Source organism: Odocoileus virginianus, chromosome 1 (genome assembly GCF_023699985.2).
Source record: "Odocoileus virginianus isolate 20LAN1187 ecotype Illinois chromosome 1, Ovbor_1.2, whole genome shotgun sequence".
NCBI lineage: Eukaryota > Metazoa > Chordata > Mammalia > Artiodactyla > Cervidae > Odocoileus > Odocoileus virginianus.
The window spans coordinates 53,445,360-53,466,547 of NC_069674.1; the positions used below are offsets into that span (position 1 = coordinate 53,445,360).

At 41.9% G+C, this 21,188-nt stretch overlaps 1 protein-coding gene across 2 annotated transcripts in view; it reads left to right on the plus strand.

Moving 5' to 3' along the window:
• Window positions 1–21,188, plus strand: part of BMPER (BMP binding endothelial regulator) — a 251,129-nt gene that overhangs the window by 135,989 nt on the left and 93,952 nt on the right. Inside the window, exons 7-10 of one of the 2 annotated variants that reach the window (XM_070468378.1) lie at window positions 6,932–7,031; window positions 12,795–12,904; window positions 18,534–18,674; window positions 20,805–20,909. In XM_070468378.1, the coding sequence (XP_070324479.1) occupies window positions 6,932–7,031; window positions 12,795–12,904; window positions 18,534–18,674; window positions 20,805–20,909 (456 nt within the window). The remainder of the gene's footprint in view (window positions 1–6,931; window positions 7,032–12,794; window positions 12,905–18,533; window positions 18,675–20,804; window positions 20,910–21,188) is intronic. The other variant, XM_070468383.1, reaches the window with a different exon arrangement.

Here is a 21,188-nt window from a genome sequence, read left to right on the forward strand (position 1 = left end):
TCTCTAGAACTGTAAGATAATAAATATGTGTTATTTTAAGTCACCAAGGCTGTGTGGTAATTTGTTAGATCAGCAATAGGAAACCAAAACAATAATATGAGCAACAGTATGACTGGACTTGGGAACATTAATTGATGGGAAAAATGAAAGGAATTTGGTTCAGGCTTGATTCTTAAGGCAGGCCTTGATTTTCTGAATAGGCAGCGAAGAAAGAAAAAGGTTATGTTTTTATCAGCCCAGTGGGTACTTCTCAGAGGTCACTGTTTGCTCAAGATTTTCATGAGACAAAATAAGTACCATGGCCAAACTTTGCTGACATACCTTTGACTCTCTGTGTGTAGAATTGTAGTTGAGTTTTATGACTTGGAAACAAAAACCCAAACATAGCATGATGTTCAGATTCTTGGGAAAGAAAGTCTCCAGGATCCATACAGATGGTGATGATAAAGCCTGAGCTGGACTCAGCACAGATGCCTCAGCGAAGCGTAATTCAACTCCATCAACCTCAGTCACCCATTCCTGCCCACCTTTCTATGAGCATGAGCAAAAGTAGCCTCTAGCCACTAAGGTGAAATGGGGCCTGATTCTTCTCTCAGAGAACTCTCTAACCTTAAAAAAATGTTCTCCATCATTCAGAACACACGTCTTAATCACGTTACAAGCTATGATGTGCGTTAGCTGCGAGGAACTCACAAGATAATTATGACTTAATCCCCACTTGATGGAAGCTCCTGTTAGTGAGGCATTTGCAAAATGTGGTGCCTTGGACAGCAGCATTCAAGTTGGCTGGGAGAGTTATCAAAAATGCAGGTTCCTGGATTGTGGCTCGAGAAAACGTTGGCCTAGTATAGTAGTTCTCAACTTGAATTGATTGTGTACCCCAGCATCATTTGGCAGTGTCTGGAGACATTCCTGTTTATTGCAACCAGGGGATGAAGGGGGATACTGGCATCCAGTGGATAGAGACCAGGGATGCTGCTAAACATTCTACAATGCATATGATGGCCCCTTGAAGCAAAGACTTAAAACATCAATAATGTCAAAGTTTAAAAGCCCTAGGCTAGTGTTGAGTCTCACAAACACACACACGTATACACACACAAATTGTTTTATCAGGTAGTGGTAGTGGTTTAGTCACTCAATTGACTCCAACTCTTTGCGACCCTATGGACTATATATATATATATATATATATATATATATAGAGAGAGAGAGAGAGAGAGAGAGACTCTGTCAGGCTCCTCTGTCCATGGGGTTTTATAGCATGTAATATAAACATACATGCCAGTGTACTGTATGTGTACATGTGTATGTGTGCGTGCATTCATATATACCTTTCTCTTGCCCATTGTAGTGGGCTTGTGAAAGTAAAAGTTGCTCAGTCATGTCCACCTCTTTGCAACCCTATGGACTATAACCCACCAGGCTCCTAAGTCCATGGAATTCTGCAGGCAAGAATACTGGAGTGGGTTGCTGGTTCCTTCTCCAGGGGATCTTCCCAACCCAGGGATTGAACCCAAGTCTCCTGCACTGCAGGCAGATTCTTTACCATCTGAGCTACCAGGGAAGCAGGTGACATCTCTGCCTTTGTCCACTCTCCTTCCACTCCCTCAGCCTCACAGCTCACCTGCTGCCTCTCTTCTGTGTTGATTTCTGATTCCACACTGGCCAAGAACAGGGGAAGCCAAGTACTAAGTCCTGCGCCCCTAAAGTAGCTGTCATGCTCTGGAACTTTATCAGAATAAATTTCCAGGTTGAAGAGAGGCGTGGATAAAGATACCCATTTCTTTGGGGGAAGTTTTTTAACCCAATTTGTAATTCAGATTTGGTGCTCTGTTCCCAAATTTGCTTTATACCACTGGTTGTTGTGATGTAAAAATTGTGAGTCACAGATGAACTCTTTGTACCCATTATTTATTTCTTCCTTACACTAGTTCCTCCAGTTTTTCCTCTTCCCTCATTCTTACCTGTTCTCACCTCCATCTAGATTCAATGGAGAAGTCTATTTTCTTCAGAGTTGAATATTGTTTAAAAAAACATTGCTCTCAAAACAAACAAAAAAATCACTCTTGAACGTGTAGCTGACTGGTCTTAACTGGTTAGAAATGCACTGCTGTGCTTCCCACCTCCTGCTAGGTGGCCACGATCTGTTTCCTGGTCGAGGAATGAGCGCCATGTCACGTGCTACAGAACAGTTTCCAGCCCTCAATTCCCAGCAGACCTCAGGGATTGGAGAAGCATCCCGCATGCACGTGGCTATGGTTTTATCATCTTGCACTCATCACTACATTCAGGAAGATACTTTTTTTTTTTTTTAATTATGGAACAGAACTGCTGCTTTAGGTTAAGCTTTGACACAAATTAATTGTGTTTTTGACTAAATCAACTAAAAGAAAATTAAGAAAATCGACCTGGGATAAGTTCCATGTCTTTCTTTTTAAAATGACTACTTTTGGAGAAGCACTTGCATAGGCAATAGGAACAAAGGGTCACCTCTAAAGGACAAGTTTGCCTTTTTAAGGAATGGGCAAATGGTAGAAATTGTAACTCTCCAGTATCATGGACGTTTCTAGCTTTTCTTGTTAATCAAATGGGAATACAGTCATTAGTCCCTATGCATTTTGACCGTTTAGACATTTTCAAATGTTAGACAAAATGCATAGATACTAGGACTCATACCATCTTTAAAAATTGAAGTTGAGGGATGGTTTTTGAAATATTGGCACTAACAAACATTTAGTTGGTACACAAATTATGCAAAACCCAAGGAGATACAAAGGTAAGGGATGCAGACAGCCCTGAACTCTGCCATCTCATCAGCATCTTGCAGTTGAAGTGCTCTGAAAAATTTACCTGGATTCTGGAGCTCATTATATGTGGTGGCTCTTCCTTTCATTCAGTGGATTTTTATTGAGATGTTTCCTTGAGTCTGAAGAAAGATAGTAGGCTCAAAGGACTGGCTCTTGCCCATACCATAGTCTAGCTTAGAGGTAAAACCAGTGTTGTCTGTCAGGGTTAAATGTTCATGTATGTGTCAAAAATATCAAGAGTGTAGATGAGAAAAGAAAAGATACGGGATTATAGAGGAGGTTGTTGGGAATTGAAAGGGTCTAGAACACTTTACAGAAGAGAAGAGGCATGAAATAGACCTTGAGTGAAGCAGGATTTTCCATAGGGGTCAGTGATGGGGACAGAAAGGGAAAGATGCATATATAAAGAAGAGAGAAGGCATAAGATATGTTTGGGAACAGGAAAGAAATAAGATAAACTGGAATCCCCTCTCTGTGTTGGTGTTGGAAGGAAAGGAGATTGGAGAAAAGATTATGGGGTATCTTGACAAAGTTGCCTCACTGGGGTAATAAAGAACTGATGCATTCAAGTGTTAACATGATAAAATTTATTTCTTGCTCATTTAGCAGTTCCTTGCAGGTGTTTATTGGGTAGACTTCCATTGGTGACTCAGGGAAGAGGCTCTTCCACGTTATTGCAAAATTCTTGAGAGCATGGCACCTTGTTGTTCAGTCACTCAGCTGTATCCAACTCTGTGACCCCACGAACTGCAGCACACCAGGCCTCCCTGCCCTTCACTGTCTTCTGGAGTTTGCTCAAACTCAGGTCCATTGAGTCAGTGATGCCATCCAATCGTCTCATCCTCTGTCATCCCCTTCTCCTGCTTTCAATCTTTCCCAGCATCAGGGTCTTTTCCAATGAGTCGGCTCTTTCCATCAGGTAGCCAAAGTATTGGAGCTTCAATTTCAGCATCAGTCTTTCTAATGAATATTTGGGATTGATTTCCTTCAGGATTGACTGGCTTGATCTCCTTGCAATCCAAGGGACTCTCAAGAGTCTTCTCCAACACCTCAGTTTAAAAGCATCAGTTCTTTGGCATTCAGCCTGCTTTAGTGTGAGAGATTTCCGTCTACCTCCCACTGGCCACCCCTAACAGTAAGGAAGCCTGGGAAATACAGATTGGCTCTGTGTCAGGAGGAAAAAAAGATTCGAGTGGGCACCTAGTCATTTCTACATGGACTTTTAGCTTGAGTGGGTTGAACTTTCCCCTGAATGTTATGGTTAAGTCATCCTCCACCTTAACATATGGACATGCTCTATAAAGAATAATTTTTTTGGTATGTTATATTCACTGCTGGTAATCCCAACATATTGTAAACCTTGAATAAATCTTAGCGCAAATAATGGAACAGTTGTGGATGCTGGATAGGAGTCTTGGAGATATTGAACCTTGCAGGATGGACTCATGGAAAGAAAGCTGAGGCAGGTAAGTTAATTAGAAAGCGAGGGTGATAATCTGATAGAGTTGATTTAGTGCAATTACAGTAGGAATTAGTGCACTTTTAGAACCAGAAATGTTTGCTTCTGCTTTTTTAACTTTCTTGGTTTACAGCAAAGCCCTGGCTTATAGTTTAGCCAGAGTCCCTGCTGAGTTGAAATCATAGAAGCAGGTTGTGAGCTGAAAGGGCCTGGGACTTTCTTTGGAGGTATTAATTGGAATGCAGCCTCGGGACTTGGGCTATGCCACAATTCTGCAACTCAAACAAAATAAAACCTGACCAAAGCAGCAAACTTAAATTGGAGTTCAAGTTACTTTAACAGACTCTAGGGAGACACAAACTGCAGTTGTATTATGTATGCAAAATTCACTCTTTGACCTTATTGTAAGGAAAATTACTGGAGTGTACACAGTCTCTGGCCAGCTTTCCAGTGTGTTGGACAAGTTAACGGCCATGCAACTATGCAATATTTTTCTTAAATTTTCATTTTAAAATATGCTTGAAAAATAGATGCTGATCCAACAAGAACAGAGAATATTGATGAAAAGAATACATTCTCTGTGCACCCTAAGAGAAGCCGACATCCAGGCAACCTCGTGTGGCCCAAGGCTTCGAGAATTGAGGAAGTTAAAAGCTAAGGACAGCCTTCTGCCTCCCTCTAGATTTGACTTTTGTGGTTTATGTATAAGCTGGGGCAGACCTCAGAGTGTGACCAAGACTCAGGTTATGCACCTCTGAAGTCTGGTGATGAGCCAGAGTCCAGGATTATGCAGTTGAGTGAGGAAACTCACTGAGAACAGCTAGGGATTCCTGGGAGAGTTTTAGTGATTCATGCTGATCTGGAAATAATGTAAAAACAACAGAAGGACTTTTTGTGGTATTTTTGTGTGTTTTCTATTGGTTTGGGGAAGAAGCCAACCTTAAAGTGGCTTAAAAATAATAAATATTTAAAAAGACATAACATGCTCTACCCTTTTCATCTGTCCCTACCAAAAAATAAAACTTGCATAATGAAAATGGCAGGAATAGGAAGGGAAAGCAGAAACAACAGGCGATAGTAGTGTGCTCGGATGGGAATGAATAGGATCCAGACGGCTAATGTCTGGTGTTAATACAGAGAGTGCTGGAGAAGGTGTGAGGAAACGCTATGAGGGAATCTTTCCCTTGCGAGGCCCAGGGCTCTTTGAGGCGTGAGTTGCTTATTTCCTGAGGCCTCTCAAGATAAAAATTCCAGGCTTGAGGCAACGGGTACTTTTGAGGGTCTACTAGTTTGGTTTCCAGCTCAAATTTTAGAGAAGCCAATTCATTGAAATGTCATTTGCCTAGTGATTGATCTACTAAATTTACTGATTTTTTTTTTTTTGGTGAAGAAAAAAAAACTGAATTATTCTGCAATTTGATAGTAATTCATATTGCACCAGATAGTTTTCACTTGAGCCTTGCAAAGCTGTTGAATATAAATTGACTGGAAAGCCCAATTTTTTTTTTTTTTGTCTTGGCTTTATGGAATTCAGTTACAAGTTGCTGAGGCTGGAAAAATAGGTATCCCTGCTAAGGAATGGAGAAAGGAAGTTGCTACGCTCATCTTCACATCCCGGAGGGGCAAGAGATACTAATGGACAGGGAAGCAGGGGATACTGAGGAAGAGAAGGAATGGATGTCAGAGGTGATGGATGCTGGAGGACAGAAAGGGTCAAGAATGAGAGACAATGAAAGATCTGAAGACTCTAGAAGATTTTCCGAGGCTGCTGAAGTCTTTTTAATATCAGTCATCATAAATCTTCTATTTGATTCATAGAAACAGATTAGATTAGCTGAGTGACTTCAGTGAAATGGTTCTTCTGAATGTTGGCTTCCAGTGTATCCATTTTCAGCAGATTGACTAACTTCCCCAAATCTGAGCCTTGCTGAGTCATTCCAGCAACACCATTAAGGAGTGACCCAAAGGGAAGTCTTCCTGGAGGAAGCTTTACTGCAGGACTAGAAAGATGGGGGCCTAAAAGAGGAAGACACATCTCAGTAGAACCCCCAAAGTTGCTTTGTTGCCTTGAGCTTGGAAAGAGAGGCCAACCTGTCTGGGTTTGCCAGAGACGTTTCCTGGTTATAGTACGGAAAGCCTCAAATCTCAGCCAAACCGAGAGGGTTGGTTGGTCTTAAGAGCCAGAATGGTCAGGTGGCTCAGATGGTAAAGACTCTGCTTGTAATGCAGGAGACCAGGATTCAGTCTCTGGTTTGGGAAGATCCCCTGGAGGAGGCATGGCAACCCACCCTTGTTCTTGCCTGGAGAATGTCATGGACGGAGGAGCCTGGTGGGCTACAGTCCACGGGGTTGCAAGGAGTCTGACGTGACTGAGTGACTTTCACTTTCACTTCAAGAAGAAAAAAGATAAAGGTGGTAGTGGCAGTGAGTGGGGAGAGGTGATGGTGTACCCATCGCTTTAGAGGCAGTCTTCTCATGGGTACGATTCATGGCATCCACGGGGAAGAGCGCAGGATACCTAGGGGCAGTTGCCCAGGTCTGAGCAATCACCCCGGGACCAACCTCAGGAAAGGCCTAGGTTTGTTCCAGATAGTTTGGTTAGACACTATATATATGCACGTACTTTTCTAAATGTGCTTTTTTCTCCTTCTCTTTTCTTTAGGGAGGCAGGACACAGTGCGTGAGAGAAGTCTGTCCCATTCTCTCCTGTCCTCAGCATCTTAGCCACATTCCCCCAGGACAGTGCTGCCCCAAATGTTTGGGTGAGTGAATGTTTTCAGGTCAAAGAACAATGTAATTTATTCTGGGAGTTTCTGTGGAGAGTCGTCTGCTTTGTTAACTTGAGGTTCTCAAGTTGTGCTATTTCGTGGCTTCTTAGAGACAACACCTTCTTCTGATTACCTGAGTGTAAGGTGTGGTGGCTCAGTAGGTAAAGAATCCACCCACAATGCAGGAGACCCGGGTTTGATACCTGGGTCGGGGAGATCCCCTGGAGGAGGAAATGGCAACCTACTCCAGTATTCTTGCCTGGAGAATCCCAGGGACAGAGGAGCCTGGTGGGCTACAAGACCATGGGGTCGCAAGAGTTGGGCACATCTGAGAGAATAAATCACCACCAAGGTGTGTACAAGGGTTTATTTCACTTCTGAGCCTCCCCAGAACTTTCTTTTCTCTTATCTTCCCCTGTAGTTGTAAACCTGGTATCCCAGACACCCTGGGATACTAGCCTCTTGTGGGGAGAATGGTACCGAGGGAACCATCTTTAATTGGAAATATGATGATTAGTAGCAATGTATTTTTGTGGGGAGAACAACATTGAGAAACTGTCTTTAACTGGACATCTGACATTTAGTAGGAATGTATTTTAAAGGCATGTGAGGATTTCCCTGGCAGTCCAGTGGTTAAGACTCTGTACTACCAATGTGGGGGTTGGATGGGGGATGGGGGCAGGGGCGCGAGGGTTCAATCCCTGGTCAGGGAACTGAGATCGCACATGATTCAAAGCATGACCAAACAAGAAAAATAAATAAATAAAGGCATATGAAGTAAACAGAGGGAGGAATAGAGTGTTTTTTTAGAGGCAACAACATGCAGGAGGATAACATGCCTCAAATAAGAGGTTTGGAAGGGAATAATGAAAAAGTCAATAAAAAAGAGGATTAGCTATTCCTTTTTGAACAATTATTATGTACTAGGTACCGTGTGAAAACTTCAGGAACTTTTTTCTCATTTAATTTTCTCAAGAGTCTGTGACCTAGAGGTGCTAAGTATAGAATTCTGATGTGTATTAATAACATAGGTACCATTATTAGTTTTGTGCTGAGAAAGAAGTAGAATTCCTAGAAGGTAGCACAGCTAGTGAGCTAGGAGTTGGCTCCTGAACTTGAGTCTCTGTAATTCCCAAGCCCACGATTTAACCTGGTGCTGCTCAGCTTTCCTGGTAACATGGAGAGTAGCGCACGTGTTAGCACCTGAAGAGGAGCGCCCTGGAAGGAGGGTCTCTAGAGCACGGAATCCTTTGGTTTTTATTCGTCATCTATATATCAGCTTCTTCCATGTGGCCTTTAGGTCATTGAGTTGATTGAGCTTGACTGTTTAAGATTCACATAAGAGTAGCTTGATCCATCTAATGAATACAATAGAATATGCAGCATCCCCACCAGTATCTCCAGGGATCCTTGGCTTCTATTTTCCCAAGTCACTGCTGGCTTTGTGTTTTTGCTCCTGCTGCTTTTTTCTCTTTGTTCCCTACCTCTTCCTCTTCTACCTCCTCCTCCTTCTCTTCCCATTTTTGTTCCTCTTCCTTTCCCTCCTCCATCTGCTTCTTCAACATCAATTTGTCCTTTCAGGAAAACCTCCCCACCCTGTCTTTTCACATTCTGCGGTGCTATTGAATCAAGGCTTGTGCAGGGGATTTCGCTGAAGGTTTACAGTAAGAGAGGCTGATTACTTTTCAGGGAAGCACAATGAATAACAGAAACTGAAATATTAAGCTCGCTTTCTTCTTAAAAGGTCTCAGCTACTTTGCCTTTAGGAAAATATCACTGTTTGTCTCTTTTCTGTGGAGTCCAGCCTCCAGTCCTTACTGTCCACACTCTTTCCTTGAATCTTCTGTCTTTTCTTTCATACTTTGCTTCCTCCAATCGAAACCCCTGTTGATTTATTTTTATCATTCCCAGCCTATCATAGCCATACCCTGAAGTCTATCTTTCTACAACTGAATTGGCCAATAAACGTATCTTGTTAAATGAAGGCAGCTTTCTCTTCTTTGAGGGACTCTGCTGCTAACTCTTCATCTAATAATGTTTGCCTTCCCTCTGTGTATACACACGCAAACACACACTAACACACACGTGCTTTTAAAGTAATTTCATAGATATTATCAGAGCAAAGGAGAATTGTTTAGACATGACTGACTGAAGGCATTTCCACTGATGTGTGTGCTTCTTGGGTTGCCCATGTGTGCTTATGCCCCCGGAAGAGAAGTAGCCAGTTCACTGTTGTTGAAATCATCATGCTGTGGGTCATGGTGGGAACAGGGCCCCATCTAAGTGAGAAAGTTGTCCCAGAGGAGGTGTGGCCTGGGGGCCTCAACTTGAAGATAAGTAGGCTTGCCTAGAGAATCCTGTGGACAGAGGAGCCTGGTGGGCTTCTGTTCATATGCTTGCACAGTGAGACATGACTGAAGCGACTTAGCATGCATGCATGCATTGGAGAAGGAAATGGCAACCAACTCCAGTATTCTTGCCTGGAGAATCCTGGGATGGAGGAGCCTGGTGGGCTGCCATCTATGGGGTCGCACAGATGGACACAACTGAAGCGATTTAGCAGCAGCAGCAGCAGCAGGCTTGATTAAAGCTCTGAAGCTGGTATCGTGGATATGCTGAGTCAGATCAGATTCTCATATGAACAATGGCTGTTGTATTGAATGCAGATTTTTCTGTCTGTTTGTGGTCATAAGTCGGACTACAAAAGGAACAGTAAGTCTTAGGAAATAAAAATTCTAATTCTCCCAAATGAGACCTTTACTGCTGGGCTAAACCCCAGTGGAATAAAGTGGAAATGGCTTAAATTAGGCTATACATGAAGTCTCTGAACCATTCTTTTGAATGTTTTATCTTATTTTGAGCCATGATGACTTTGGGATTTAGGTAAGATTGTATGTTCTTTGACAGTAGAAAGAAACCTACCCACACAACAGAAGACAGGAGGAAAAAAAAGGTAAACACAGCAATGCTTAGTAGATGCTGAAATTTTAGGCTAAATAGACTTTTGGATTTTGAGACACTGATTTGCTGTTCAGTTTTCCCTTGAGCAGGATTCATTCACACAACATACCCCTGCCTTTTGCCCCCGATGCACCTCTTAGAGTCACACGGCCCAAGATCAGATTTGAATTATATGTGCTGTGTGCTCAGTTGCTCAGTTGTGTCTGATTCTTTGGGACCCCATGGACTGCAGCCCATCAGGCTCCTCTGTTCATGTGGATTCTCCAAGCAAGAATACTGGAGTGGGTTGCCATTTCCTTCTCCTGGGGATCTTCCTGACCTAGGAATTGAGCCCACATCTCCTGAATTGGCAGGTGGATTCTTTACCACTGTGCCACCTGGGAAGCCTATTTGAATTATACCACCTCTAATAATGATACTACTTATCTGCCATTGGTCATATTTGTGCAGGGAGGTTAAACTCAAGCCTTTTTTGTTCAGTAGTCTACTGATGTATCAATCCACCAGTCTAACTATAATAATATAATATATAATATATAATAATATATATAATAAAAGACAGGACAAGGCAAACCATGTTATCACAATTTGAAACAAATACTCAATTGAAGCAGAGCTGTTTTTAATTCTTAAAGGACAGATATATGTCTTTGATGGAATAATATAGAGGACAGTGTTTAAAGCAGTGAAAAATAATGTCACCATCATTTCTGTAAAATTAAAAAAAATATCTGCTTAGGGGTTTTTCTGCTCAGGGGTGACACTCTTTTATAGAGTGTCCTAAATCAAGGTGTGATATGACCGGTGTGATTCTGATGGGGTGTGTGGCCTGCACACAGATTTCTGATGCTTCAGAGAACCCTTGGGAGTTACCTAGAGGAAGACCTAGAGAAAGGATGAATTCTGTATTTTTCAGGTAATCCTCTGATTTAATCTGTAATTTTTACAAACTTCAAAAGACTCAGAACCTGAGTATACACAGAAGAATGCCTGTTTCAGTTGGGATATTGCTAATTGTTAGGTGCACATACAGTCATTATGCTAAATTTTATATAAACATAAAAAAGTTTTTGATGGTATACTTTAGCACTGACATTGTAGTTAGAGATGGTAATGTGTTATTGGGAGGAGACATTTTGATATCATTTTATGACAAGTGAACTAAGTCAGGCCTGGAGAAATCAAGCTCAAGGTCACCCGGGAGTCTGTATGTGGGACCCAAGTTAAAATTATCACAAGTAAGCCAGAAAGATAAAGACCATTACAGTATACTAACACATATATATGGACTTTAGAAAGATGATAACGATAACCCTATATGCAAAACAGAAAAAGAGACTCAGATGTATAGAACAGACTTGTGGACTCTGGGAGAAGGCGAGGGTGGGATGTTTCAAAAGAACAGCATTGAAACATGTATATTATCTAGGGTGAAACAGATAACCAGCCCAGGTTGGGTACATGAGACAAGTGCTCGGGCCTGGTGCACTGGGAAGACCCAGAGGGATCGGGTGGGAGAGGGAGGTGGGAGGGGGGACTGGGATGGGGAATACATGTAAATCCATGGCTAATTCATTTCAATGTATAACAAAAACTACTGTAATGATGTAAAGTAATTAGCCTCCAACTAATAAAAATAAAAAAAAATTATCACAATCATCTTTTGAGGCAAGTTTGCTTCTTGTAGGGAGAACTAAACTAATGATTTAATTTTACATCTATACTGTATCCCAGCTTTGAGGCTGACTCTTAATGGGAAGATGGCATTTTTCTTGACACCTACTAACAGTAATTCCAACAATTCTAATTCCGAGAATAGCATTTCATATGTGTTTATAGATACTTCAGCATTTCATTTGGTCTCCAGTGAAACAGAGATTGCTTTTAATCTTTTTACAGGAAGAGTGGGGGTATAAATCTTATGAGTGATGATTAATCTTTGACTTCTCAACTTAGTCCTTAATTGAAGTAACATTTCAGAGATATTTTTATGTGCTCCAGGGAGTAGAAACTCAAATACTGAAAGAAAGGAGGAAATTGGATTACACTATTTGGGGTTGATTTTTTTTGCCTTTTGGGTCACCAATCAAATCCTTACGTCAGGGAAAACCAAGGTAATTCTGCAAGAGGTGTGATGACTGTGTGAGGTTGAACACTGGGTGTGTGGAATTGGATTCTTCCTCTATGTGATCTTTGAGTTAGCATCACCCTTGATGCCAATGGACTTGTCATTTCTTCAACTGAGATACTATCTCATTAGTTTTTCTTTTTGCTCATCCTAGTCTTCTTTGGATATCTTGACTTCTCCTGCCTCTTCCCTGCCAACACCCACTTTCTGGATAATTTTACTCATTCTTTAAGATACAGCTCAGGCAGTGCATCCTCCAAAAAGTCTGCTCTGTCTTCCCTGTCCACACAGTTCCTAGATTGGCTTCTTTCCAGAACTGACTGCCTTATTGTATTGAAATCATCTTTTGTGGATTTGTTTCCCCAGTAGCCTAAGCTCCATTGGGCCAGGATGTCTTAGTCATCCTGGTTCACTAGGATGAACTCATAATAAAGATTTGTTAAACTTACAAGATTCAGTATGGAATCAAACTCTCTTCAGCAAAAACTCTTTGAAGTCATGATTCCTTGGAATCCCCTAGAAACATGTGACCCATGGCTCTGTATTTGTGCACTAGATTAATCTGGTCTTGTGGGAATGTTTAACAGTCCTGTGCTATAATTGCTGATGATGAAGTGGGACATCCCTGACTTCTGTCTTGCTAACACTATGCCATTGCGTCTTTCTAGGTCAAAGGAAAGTGTTTGACCTCCCATTTGGAAGCTGCCTCTTTCGCAGTGATGTTTATGACAATGGATCTTCTTTTCTCTATGATAACTGCACTGCATGTACCTGCAAGGTAAGATGGTTCTGAAGGGCTGTGATCCAACATGGATAGCATTTTGATTTTAATGTTAACACTATAACCAAACATAATAATGTGTTATTTATGGGAAAAAGGCATTACTGATGCCACTTTATCTGTAAAATTATACTGCATGTTCACAAGGAAGTTTAGACATAGGATCCAAATTACAAATCACTGTCATCTTCCCAGGACCAATAAGTTAGCTCTGGGGATGAGAATTAAACTCTGAGGGGCTGAAGCACTTATAAAAATCAGACAAGTACACGTGGCAGTATTCTCTGGCTCTAATTATTCAGTATGAATTCTTGGGCACACCTGGCAATAAAAATGGCTTTAACCACATGCAAGAGAAAAGAAGCCAACTCATCAGAAAAGACCGTTGCTGGGAAAGATCGAGAGCAGGAGGAGAAGGGGGCAACAGAGGATGAGATTGTTGGATAGCATCACCGACTCAATGGACATGAGTTTGACCAAAGTCTAGGAGACAGTAAAGGACAGGAAAGCCTGGTGTGCTGCAGTTCACGAGGGAGTCAGACATGACTTAGCGACTGAACAACAACTATAAAGAGAAAAGAAAGGCATGGGTTCACAGTTTATCACAAAAATAAACCTGGTAGTTTGGGAAGAGAGTATTTATGTGTTGTTCATCATACAATTTCTTACTTGAGTCATTACACACTTTTCTCAAAAGGCAACCACACATCTAGTGACTGGTAAAGAAAGAATGCCTCAGCTCCAGAAATTTAAAGGAATTATGCACATCACGCATTCCTAGGCTATGTTTATATGGTGATTGAGCTCTGAAACTGAGAAGAGAATCATTTACACGGAGGATTTTAGGACCATTCATTAGCAAGTTAACTGAAACATCTGTGTGACATGAGTTTAGAATAATAAGTTTTGGGGGTGATAGTTGTTGTTTGTTTTTAATAACCAGAGGTCTGGAGAGGGAAAGAGGAACTTTTTTCACTGTCAGTCAGTAGCTGGGATTAGAGTTCAGAAGTTCCTGATTACTCAAGGCATGCTTTGTTAATGAGCATGCACTCCTTCAAGGAAGTGACTGAGTAAGGGCTGAACTGTCTGTTCCCTAGCACTGAAAAACAAATAATTCCAAAGGCTGGGATTACTTTGCTGAGGCCCTCTCCTCTCCTTTGTGGTTCACAGAATCCTGTGGTAAACATATAGCCACTCCTTCTGTTGGCCTTGGCCTCCATCCTCTGGACTTCTCTTTCTCTCCTGGAATTTCACAGGTTATGGCTTCCTCCTGGGGATACTGAGCCTTTGATGAAACACATCACATTCCCGATTCTCTTGATTGCAGAAAAGCCAGGCATCCCGGGAATAGAAATTAGTTATGCTTGCAGCGTTTTGGGTCTCATTCTTTGAGAGATTCTTCGAGAGATGATTAGCCAATATGTCCCAATACTCAAAAGAAGCATAACTGAAACTGTTCCTTCAAGATGTTTTTTATCATAGTACGAGTTCATGGTCATTTTGGGGAAATGGAATACTTGAAGAATCAGGCTGCAATCATTTGGGGTGATCAGGGTTGTTTTGTACCTGCTTAGAGTTTCCCTCTCCAGTATCGCCATAGAGTGAGTGCCATGGCAGGCGCAGGACATAGGTCTCTGAACACAATTCAGTTTCAGGTTTCCGTCTGCCTGCAGTGTCCTCATCTTTCTGGAGTTTGATTAGCAAACCCCTCTTCATTCACAGCAGCCTTTCTCAGGTGTCACCTCTTCTAGTGAGGTTTTCCCGACCCACCTAGATAGGTAATTGTTACATCTTCTCTGCTAGCCCTACACCTTTACTAGTTCTTTTTACCACATTATTATATAGTCTTTGTTCAGATGGTTATCTCTTCTCTTTGTGAGTTCCTTGAGGACAGGTGCATATCCATTCATCTCTGTATTCTAACTGCTTAATCCAGTTCTAAGCAATGATCTAATGGTACTGTGTGTGTGTGTTTGTGTGTGGTGGGAGATGGTTGGTTGCGGGTATATATTTAATGAAAGTTGGGAAATCTCTTATGAAGTATGCACTATTCTACAGCTGGTGAGTGCCCTTGTTTTTCAAACTTGAAATCAAAACATGCAGTTTGACAAAGGATTTTTTCCAACTTATGAGTTGACTTATTTCCATGTGCCAGGCACTGTGCCAAGTACTTTGCATATTCCATTAAACTGCACAATAAACTTGAGAGGTGTTATCATCTCCATTTTGAAGATGAGGAATCCGGGGCACAGGGGGATGGATTTGTACAAGACAATACACTTAATAAATGAACTGGCATTCTACCCTAGTCTTATTCAATTCTACATCTTATCCACTGTGTGATTTGATTTGAATAACAAATGCCTTTTATTGAAGGATCATCTCATTGTCATATTAAGAGGATAAGTTAGTGAGAATATTGTAGATGGTACCAGAAGTGCCCTTTGAAGTCATAGAATTGATATAGAAGCTGCAGAAGTTACGTCCGTCGATTTACACAACCTATTTCTATGCAAGGCTCCAAAGTGAGTCCTCTCTCCAAGCTTACTGATTGGATCTATGTCTTGGAGAGGGCTTTGGTCTCATTTCCCTGCTCTTGGTTCACACTAACTCAGCACTTTGAGGTCATTGCCAATCTACCCTGGGACACTTCTTTCCTCCATCCTGTCTTCTGCTAAGTTTCATAAATATTTTGCTCTTATAGTCATTCCACCTGACATTCTACTCCAGGTGAAATTTCAGCTTGTTGGCTGGGAAACTGGAAAAATTTACTTTTCTTAGGCTCCTCTGAACTTTTTCCCCATGCATTGTTGAATGAGTCAGTAAGTACAGCTCACTTGGCTATTTTGTCCATGGAATGCCACTTCTTTTGAAACCAAGCCACACTCCTTAATGTTATAGATATAGACTTGTCACCCTTAGAGTTTAAGTGCCCTTGATTAAGGTCACACAGTTGATGGAAGACCTGTAGAACCCAGACCTAGCTTTAGAATTGCTCATTTGGTTCCTTTGTGAACACGGAACACACTAAGGAATTTCATCTTCACAGGGAGCATGAGCTCTAAATTTTTACTCTTTGATCAAAGATGTCCTGAGTTTACTGTCAGTTCTTAGAAGGTGTCATAACACCATGGGGGAGACCTGAGGGAACACTGTTAAGGAGGGTTGCAAAAGACGAGAAGGGCGGGAAAAAAGAAGGAAACTGGTTGGTCCATAGTGCACTGGGCCTTCTTACCCAGTGGCTGGAGCAGGATATCCCATCAGTTTCCTGAGCGTTAACAGATAAGCCCTTGGAAAGTGGGGGGCATATGTCACACTGTTCATAGCTTCCTCTTCTTCTAGTCCAGATACTTAGTCAGCAAACAAAATTTTGAGGTGAATGAAAGGTTTATTGCAGTGAATAAGAATACGGTATCTTCGATCCCTGGGTTGGGAAGATTCCCTGTAGAAGGGAAAGGCTACCCACTCCAGTATTCTGGCCTGGAGAATTCCATGGACAGTATAGTCCATGGGGTCACAAAGAGTTGGATGTGACTGAGCGACTTTTACACACATCTTCAGCATATATTTTAAAGAAGTTAATTTCCTTTGTTGTGCAAAAGCTTTTAAGTTTCATTAGGTCCCATTTGTTTATTTTTGCTTTTATTTCTAAAAGTCTGGGATGTGGGTCATAGAGGATCCTGCTGTGATTTATGTCAGAGAGTGTCTTGCCTATGTTCTCCTCTAGGAGTTTTATAGTTTCTGGTCTTACATTTAGATCTTTAATCCATTTTGAGTTTATTTTTGTGTATGGTGTTAGAAAGTGTTCTAGTTTCATTCTTTTCCAGGTGGTTGACCAGTTTTCCCAGCACCACTTTTTAAAGAGGTTGTCTTTTTTCCATTGTATATCCTTGCCTCCTTTGTTGAAGATAAGGTGACCATAGGTTCGTGGATTTATCTCTGGGCTTTCTATTCTGTTCCATTGATCTATATTTCTGTCTTTGTGCCAGTACCATACTGTCTTGATGACTGTGGCTTTGTAGTATAGTCTGAAGTCAGTCAGATTGATTCCTCCAGTTCCATTCTTCTTTCTCAGGATTACTTTGGCTATTCGAGATTTTTTGTATTTCCATACAAATTGTGAAATTATTTGTTCTAGTTCTGTGAAAAATACCGTTGGTAGTTTGATAGGGATTGCATTGAATCTATAGATTGCTTTGGGTAGTATAGCCATTTTGACAAGACAGCCCTCAGATTGGGAGAAAATAATAGCAAACGAAGCAACAGACAAAGGATTAATCTCAAAAATATACAAGCAACTCCTCCAGCTCAACTCCAGAAAAATAAATGACCCAATCAAAAAATGGGCCAAAGAACTAAACAGACATTTCTCCAAGGAAGACATACAGATGGCTAACAAACACATGAAAAGATGCTCAACATCACTCATTATCAGAGAAATGCAAATCAAAACCACAATGAGGTACCATTATACGCCAGTCAGGATGGCTGCTATCCAAAAGTCTACAAGCAATAAATGCTGGAGAGGGTGTGGAGAAAAGGGAATCCTCTTACACTGTTGGTGGGAATGCAAATTAGTACAGCCACTATGGAAAACAGTGTGGAGATTTCTTAAAAAGCTGGAAATAGAACTGCCATATGACCCAGCAATCCCACTTCTGGGCATACACACCAAGGAAACCAGATCTGAAAGAGACACGTGCACCCCAATGTTCATCGCAGCACTGTTTATAATAGCCAGGACATGGAAGCAACCTAGATGCCCATCAGCAGACGAATGGATGAGGAAGCTGTGGTACATATACACCATGGAATATTACTCAGCCATTAAAAAGAATTCATTTGAATCAGTTCTAATGAGATGGATGAAACTGGAGCCCATTATACAGAGCGAAGTAAGCCAGAAAGATAAAGACCATTACAGTATACTAACACATATATATGGAATTTAGAAAGATGGTAACAATAACCCTATATGCAAAACAGAAAAAGAGATTCAGATGTATAGAACAGACTTGTGGACTCTGGGAGAAGGCGAGGGTGGGATGTTTCAAGAGAACAGCATCGAAACATGTATATTATCTAGGGTGAAACAGATTACCAGCCCAGGTTGGGTGCATGAGACAAGTGCTCGGGCCTGGCGCACTGGGAAGACCCAGAGGGATCGGGTGGAGAGGGAGGTGGGAGGGGGGACCGGGATGGGGAATACATGTAAATCCATGGCTAGTTCATTTCAATGTATGACAAAAACCACTGCAATGATGTAAAGTAATTAGCCTCCAACTAATAAAAATAAATGGAAAAAAAAAAAAAAGAAGTTAATTGTGGGTTGTTAAAGGAAGACCAGGACTTCCCTGTAGCTCAAACAGTAAAGAAACTGTCTGCGATGCAGGAGGCCAGGTTCCATCCCTGAGTTGGGAAGTTCCTCTGGAGAAGGGAATGGCAATCCACTCCAGTATTCTTGCCTGGGAGAATTCCATGGACAGAGAAGCCTGGTGGGCTACAGTCTGTGGGGTCACAGAGTCGGGCATGACTGAGTGACTAACACATACAAAGGAAGACCAGGTAGGATGTCTGGTGGAGGTGGAAATTGTTTTTAACTTCCAGTTTGCTTTTGGGCCCTCAGGACTCCACTGTTGTGTGTAAGAAGAAGTGCTCCCACCCTGGTGGGTGCGACAGAGGCGAGGAGGCCTGTTGTGATGACTGTCTCCTACGAGTGCCCCAGGAAGACGTCAAAGTGTGCAAGTTTGGCAACAAGATTTTCCGGGTATGTCATGAGCCTAGCTCATGGGAACTACTATATGATACTGAGTTGTAGAAAGCTCCTAGCAAAGTGCAGATTGCAATATTTCATATTTTGTGTATACATGTATGTATGTGTAAATGTACTTATTTATATTATAATATATGTACATATATGTTTAGAGTCAAGGACAGTTGGGGTAGAGAAGCAACTGTTTTGAAGTATGTTTTCCTTGGCATTACTTTTGGTTTATAACATACATTAAACCTGTAAAACATCACCTTTTCTAAACGTGGTGGCCAGTGGTTGGGGCTGCACTGAGGAGTCCCCTGATGGGCATCTATGGGTACCCAAACACCTGGGAACAGCAGTCAGACATGTGCGGTGCTTCTTGCCAAGATCCTGGTTCTCTTAAAACTTTTCCACTAAGCTCCTTTCTCAGAGAGAGATTTTCTCATTGGGAAGATGTTTGGGTGAGGTTGTGGCCAGCAGAGTAGTTGAACAAAGATGAGAGTCCTGCCCCAGCTGAGCTAGTAGGGTTGTCCACTGCCTATCTCAGGTGTGTTTTGCATGGTTTCCTAGTGGCGTGGGTGGGAAGTTGGCCAGTGACCATTTAAATGTTAGGATTAAGATCGCTGACTTTGTCCAAAGTGCTGCCCATCTAGTTTCTTTTCCCCATGGGTGGAGGGAGTTTCTCTACCTGAAGGTGTCATCTCAGGGTACCCTTGAGAATTGAGACCCTCAGAATCAAGTCAGAGATGGAGGCCCCTCAGGCCCTCTGCACTTGGCTAGACTTCCTATTACAGAGCTGAAAGGGAGCGTCTTGATTCTTACAACATCTGTAAAAAGACTTGATGTGTCATGCCTAAGGGAATGGCGTCACATGTGTGTATGTGTGTATGTCTGTCTGTGTTGTGGTTCCACCAGGCTTCCAGAGCTACTCATGTGTCCTTTTTACACGTCATCCTCTGTCTCTGGAGCATCCAGATGCGGTAGGCTCACCCCGATGACACTTTCGTGCAAAGTGCTTTCCAGGCTCCTCACAAAAAGCTTCCTTCATATACATGGACGGGGCCTAAAATAATTTATGGAGTCTTAGAAATGCGCACTCAGAGAATTTGCAATAGTCAGATGCCCTTTAAAACAGATTCAGTCAGAGAAATAAAAGGCACTAGAGACTTAGGTAGTCCTTAAAATACCTTCCAAAAATGAGAAGGAAGAGTACAAGGCATAGGTGACATCAAAGATCTGGGCTGGTTTTTCTGTTTTTAATAAAATTTGCTGCTCAGATACAAAAGCCCAGAAAGGAATCCTTGCTCTGTTTTCAGGCCTAAATCTATTGCCCATGATCTTTTTTCTCACAAGCAAGAATACACGCTCCTGCATGTTCCCAGAAGTACAGGATTTTTGTGGCTGGGCACTTGGCGATTGCAGATTATAAATCCAATAAGCCAAAGAGATGCCTCAAACAGCCTTTTCTGGGCTAGAAAATGTGTCCCAAGTACTACCCAGCCTTTTAGGAGGAGAGTATCAGACAGGCAGGGACATGGGATGAATAACTCTTGGGGTTTTCTGTCTGTGCTCCACATTTTCAGATGGTTTGCTGGTCAGGTGTCTGCCTGGCAATGGGAGTCATATGGATTAGTCTCCATTCTTTGCATGTTCGTGCCCCATGTGGGCCAGAACCATGTCACATCTGGGAATAAACTAACCACCTCCGGACATCTCAATTAACTAGTGGCATCTGGGAGAACTCAAATTTTTCAGTCCTATCAAATGGAAAAATTAGACCCTTGTTGTTGCATCATGTAGGAAAAGTCTTGTTTGTCTCCCAGGGTGAAGCTAAGTAAACAATGCAAGAGGAGCAAGATGCAAATATGACTTGGTTTGATGTGCAAGCATTTTTTTTTTTACACCCTGGAGGGGAAATGTGCACGCGCATGCACACACACACACACACACACACACACCCTAAGATCTAGTGTTTCTATCAGATCAGTTAGATGTAGATAAACACCTCAGAGTAATTCAATCTACTGATGGAAACCATCACTCAAGGAAAGAAATGCTTTCCTTGACAGACAAATCCTAACCTGCTGGATTAGCTCCCATCAGCCTCCAGCTTATGGAAGAATTCTGTGGTCTCTATTGCAGGATGGAGAGATGTGGTCGTCTGTCAACTGCACCATCTGTGCTTGTGTGAAAGGCAAGACAGAGTGTCGCAAGAAGCAGTGTGTTCCCATCAGCAGCTGCCCTCAGGTTCGTCTGTAGGTTGACTTTCTCTTTAGCTGAGCATCTTGAGAACCATCCTGCAGTGTGGCATGGTCACCTCCCATCTTCTGAACACAGAATTCAGATCCTCCAAAACTTCCAAGTTCCCAAATAGATATGTGTCCTTTGCAAAGCTTGCTCCTTGTTCTTTATGGTTCTCACCCAGATTTTAGCCTAGCAGGGTAATAGCTCTTACCTCACTCTCTTTTTCACTAATCTCTCCCAGTTTTTTGTTTTAATGTCTCCAACTTCTGTTTGATCAACTCC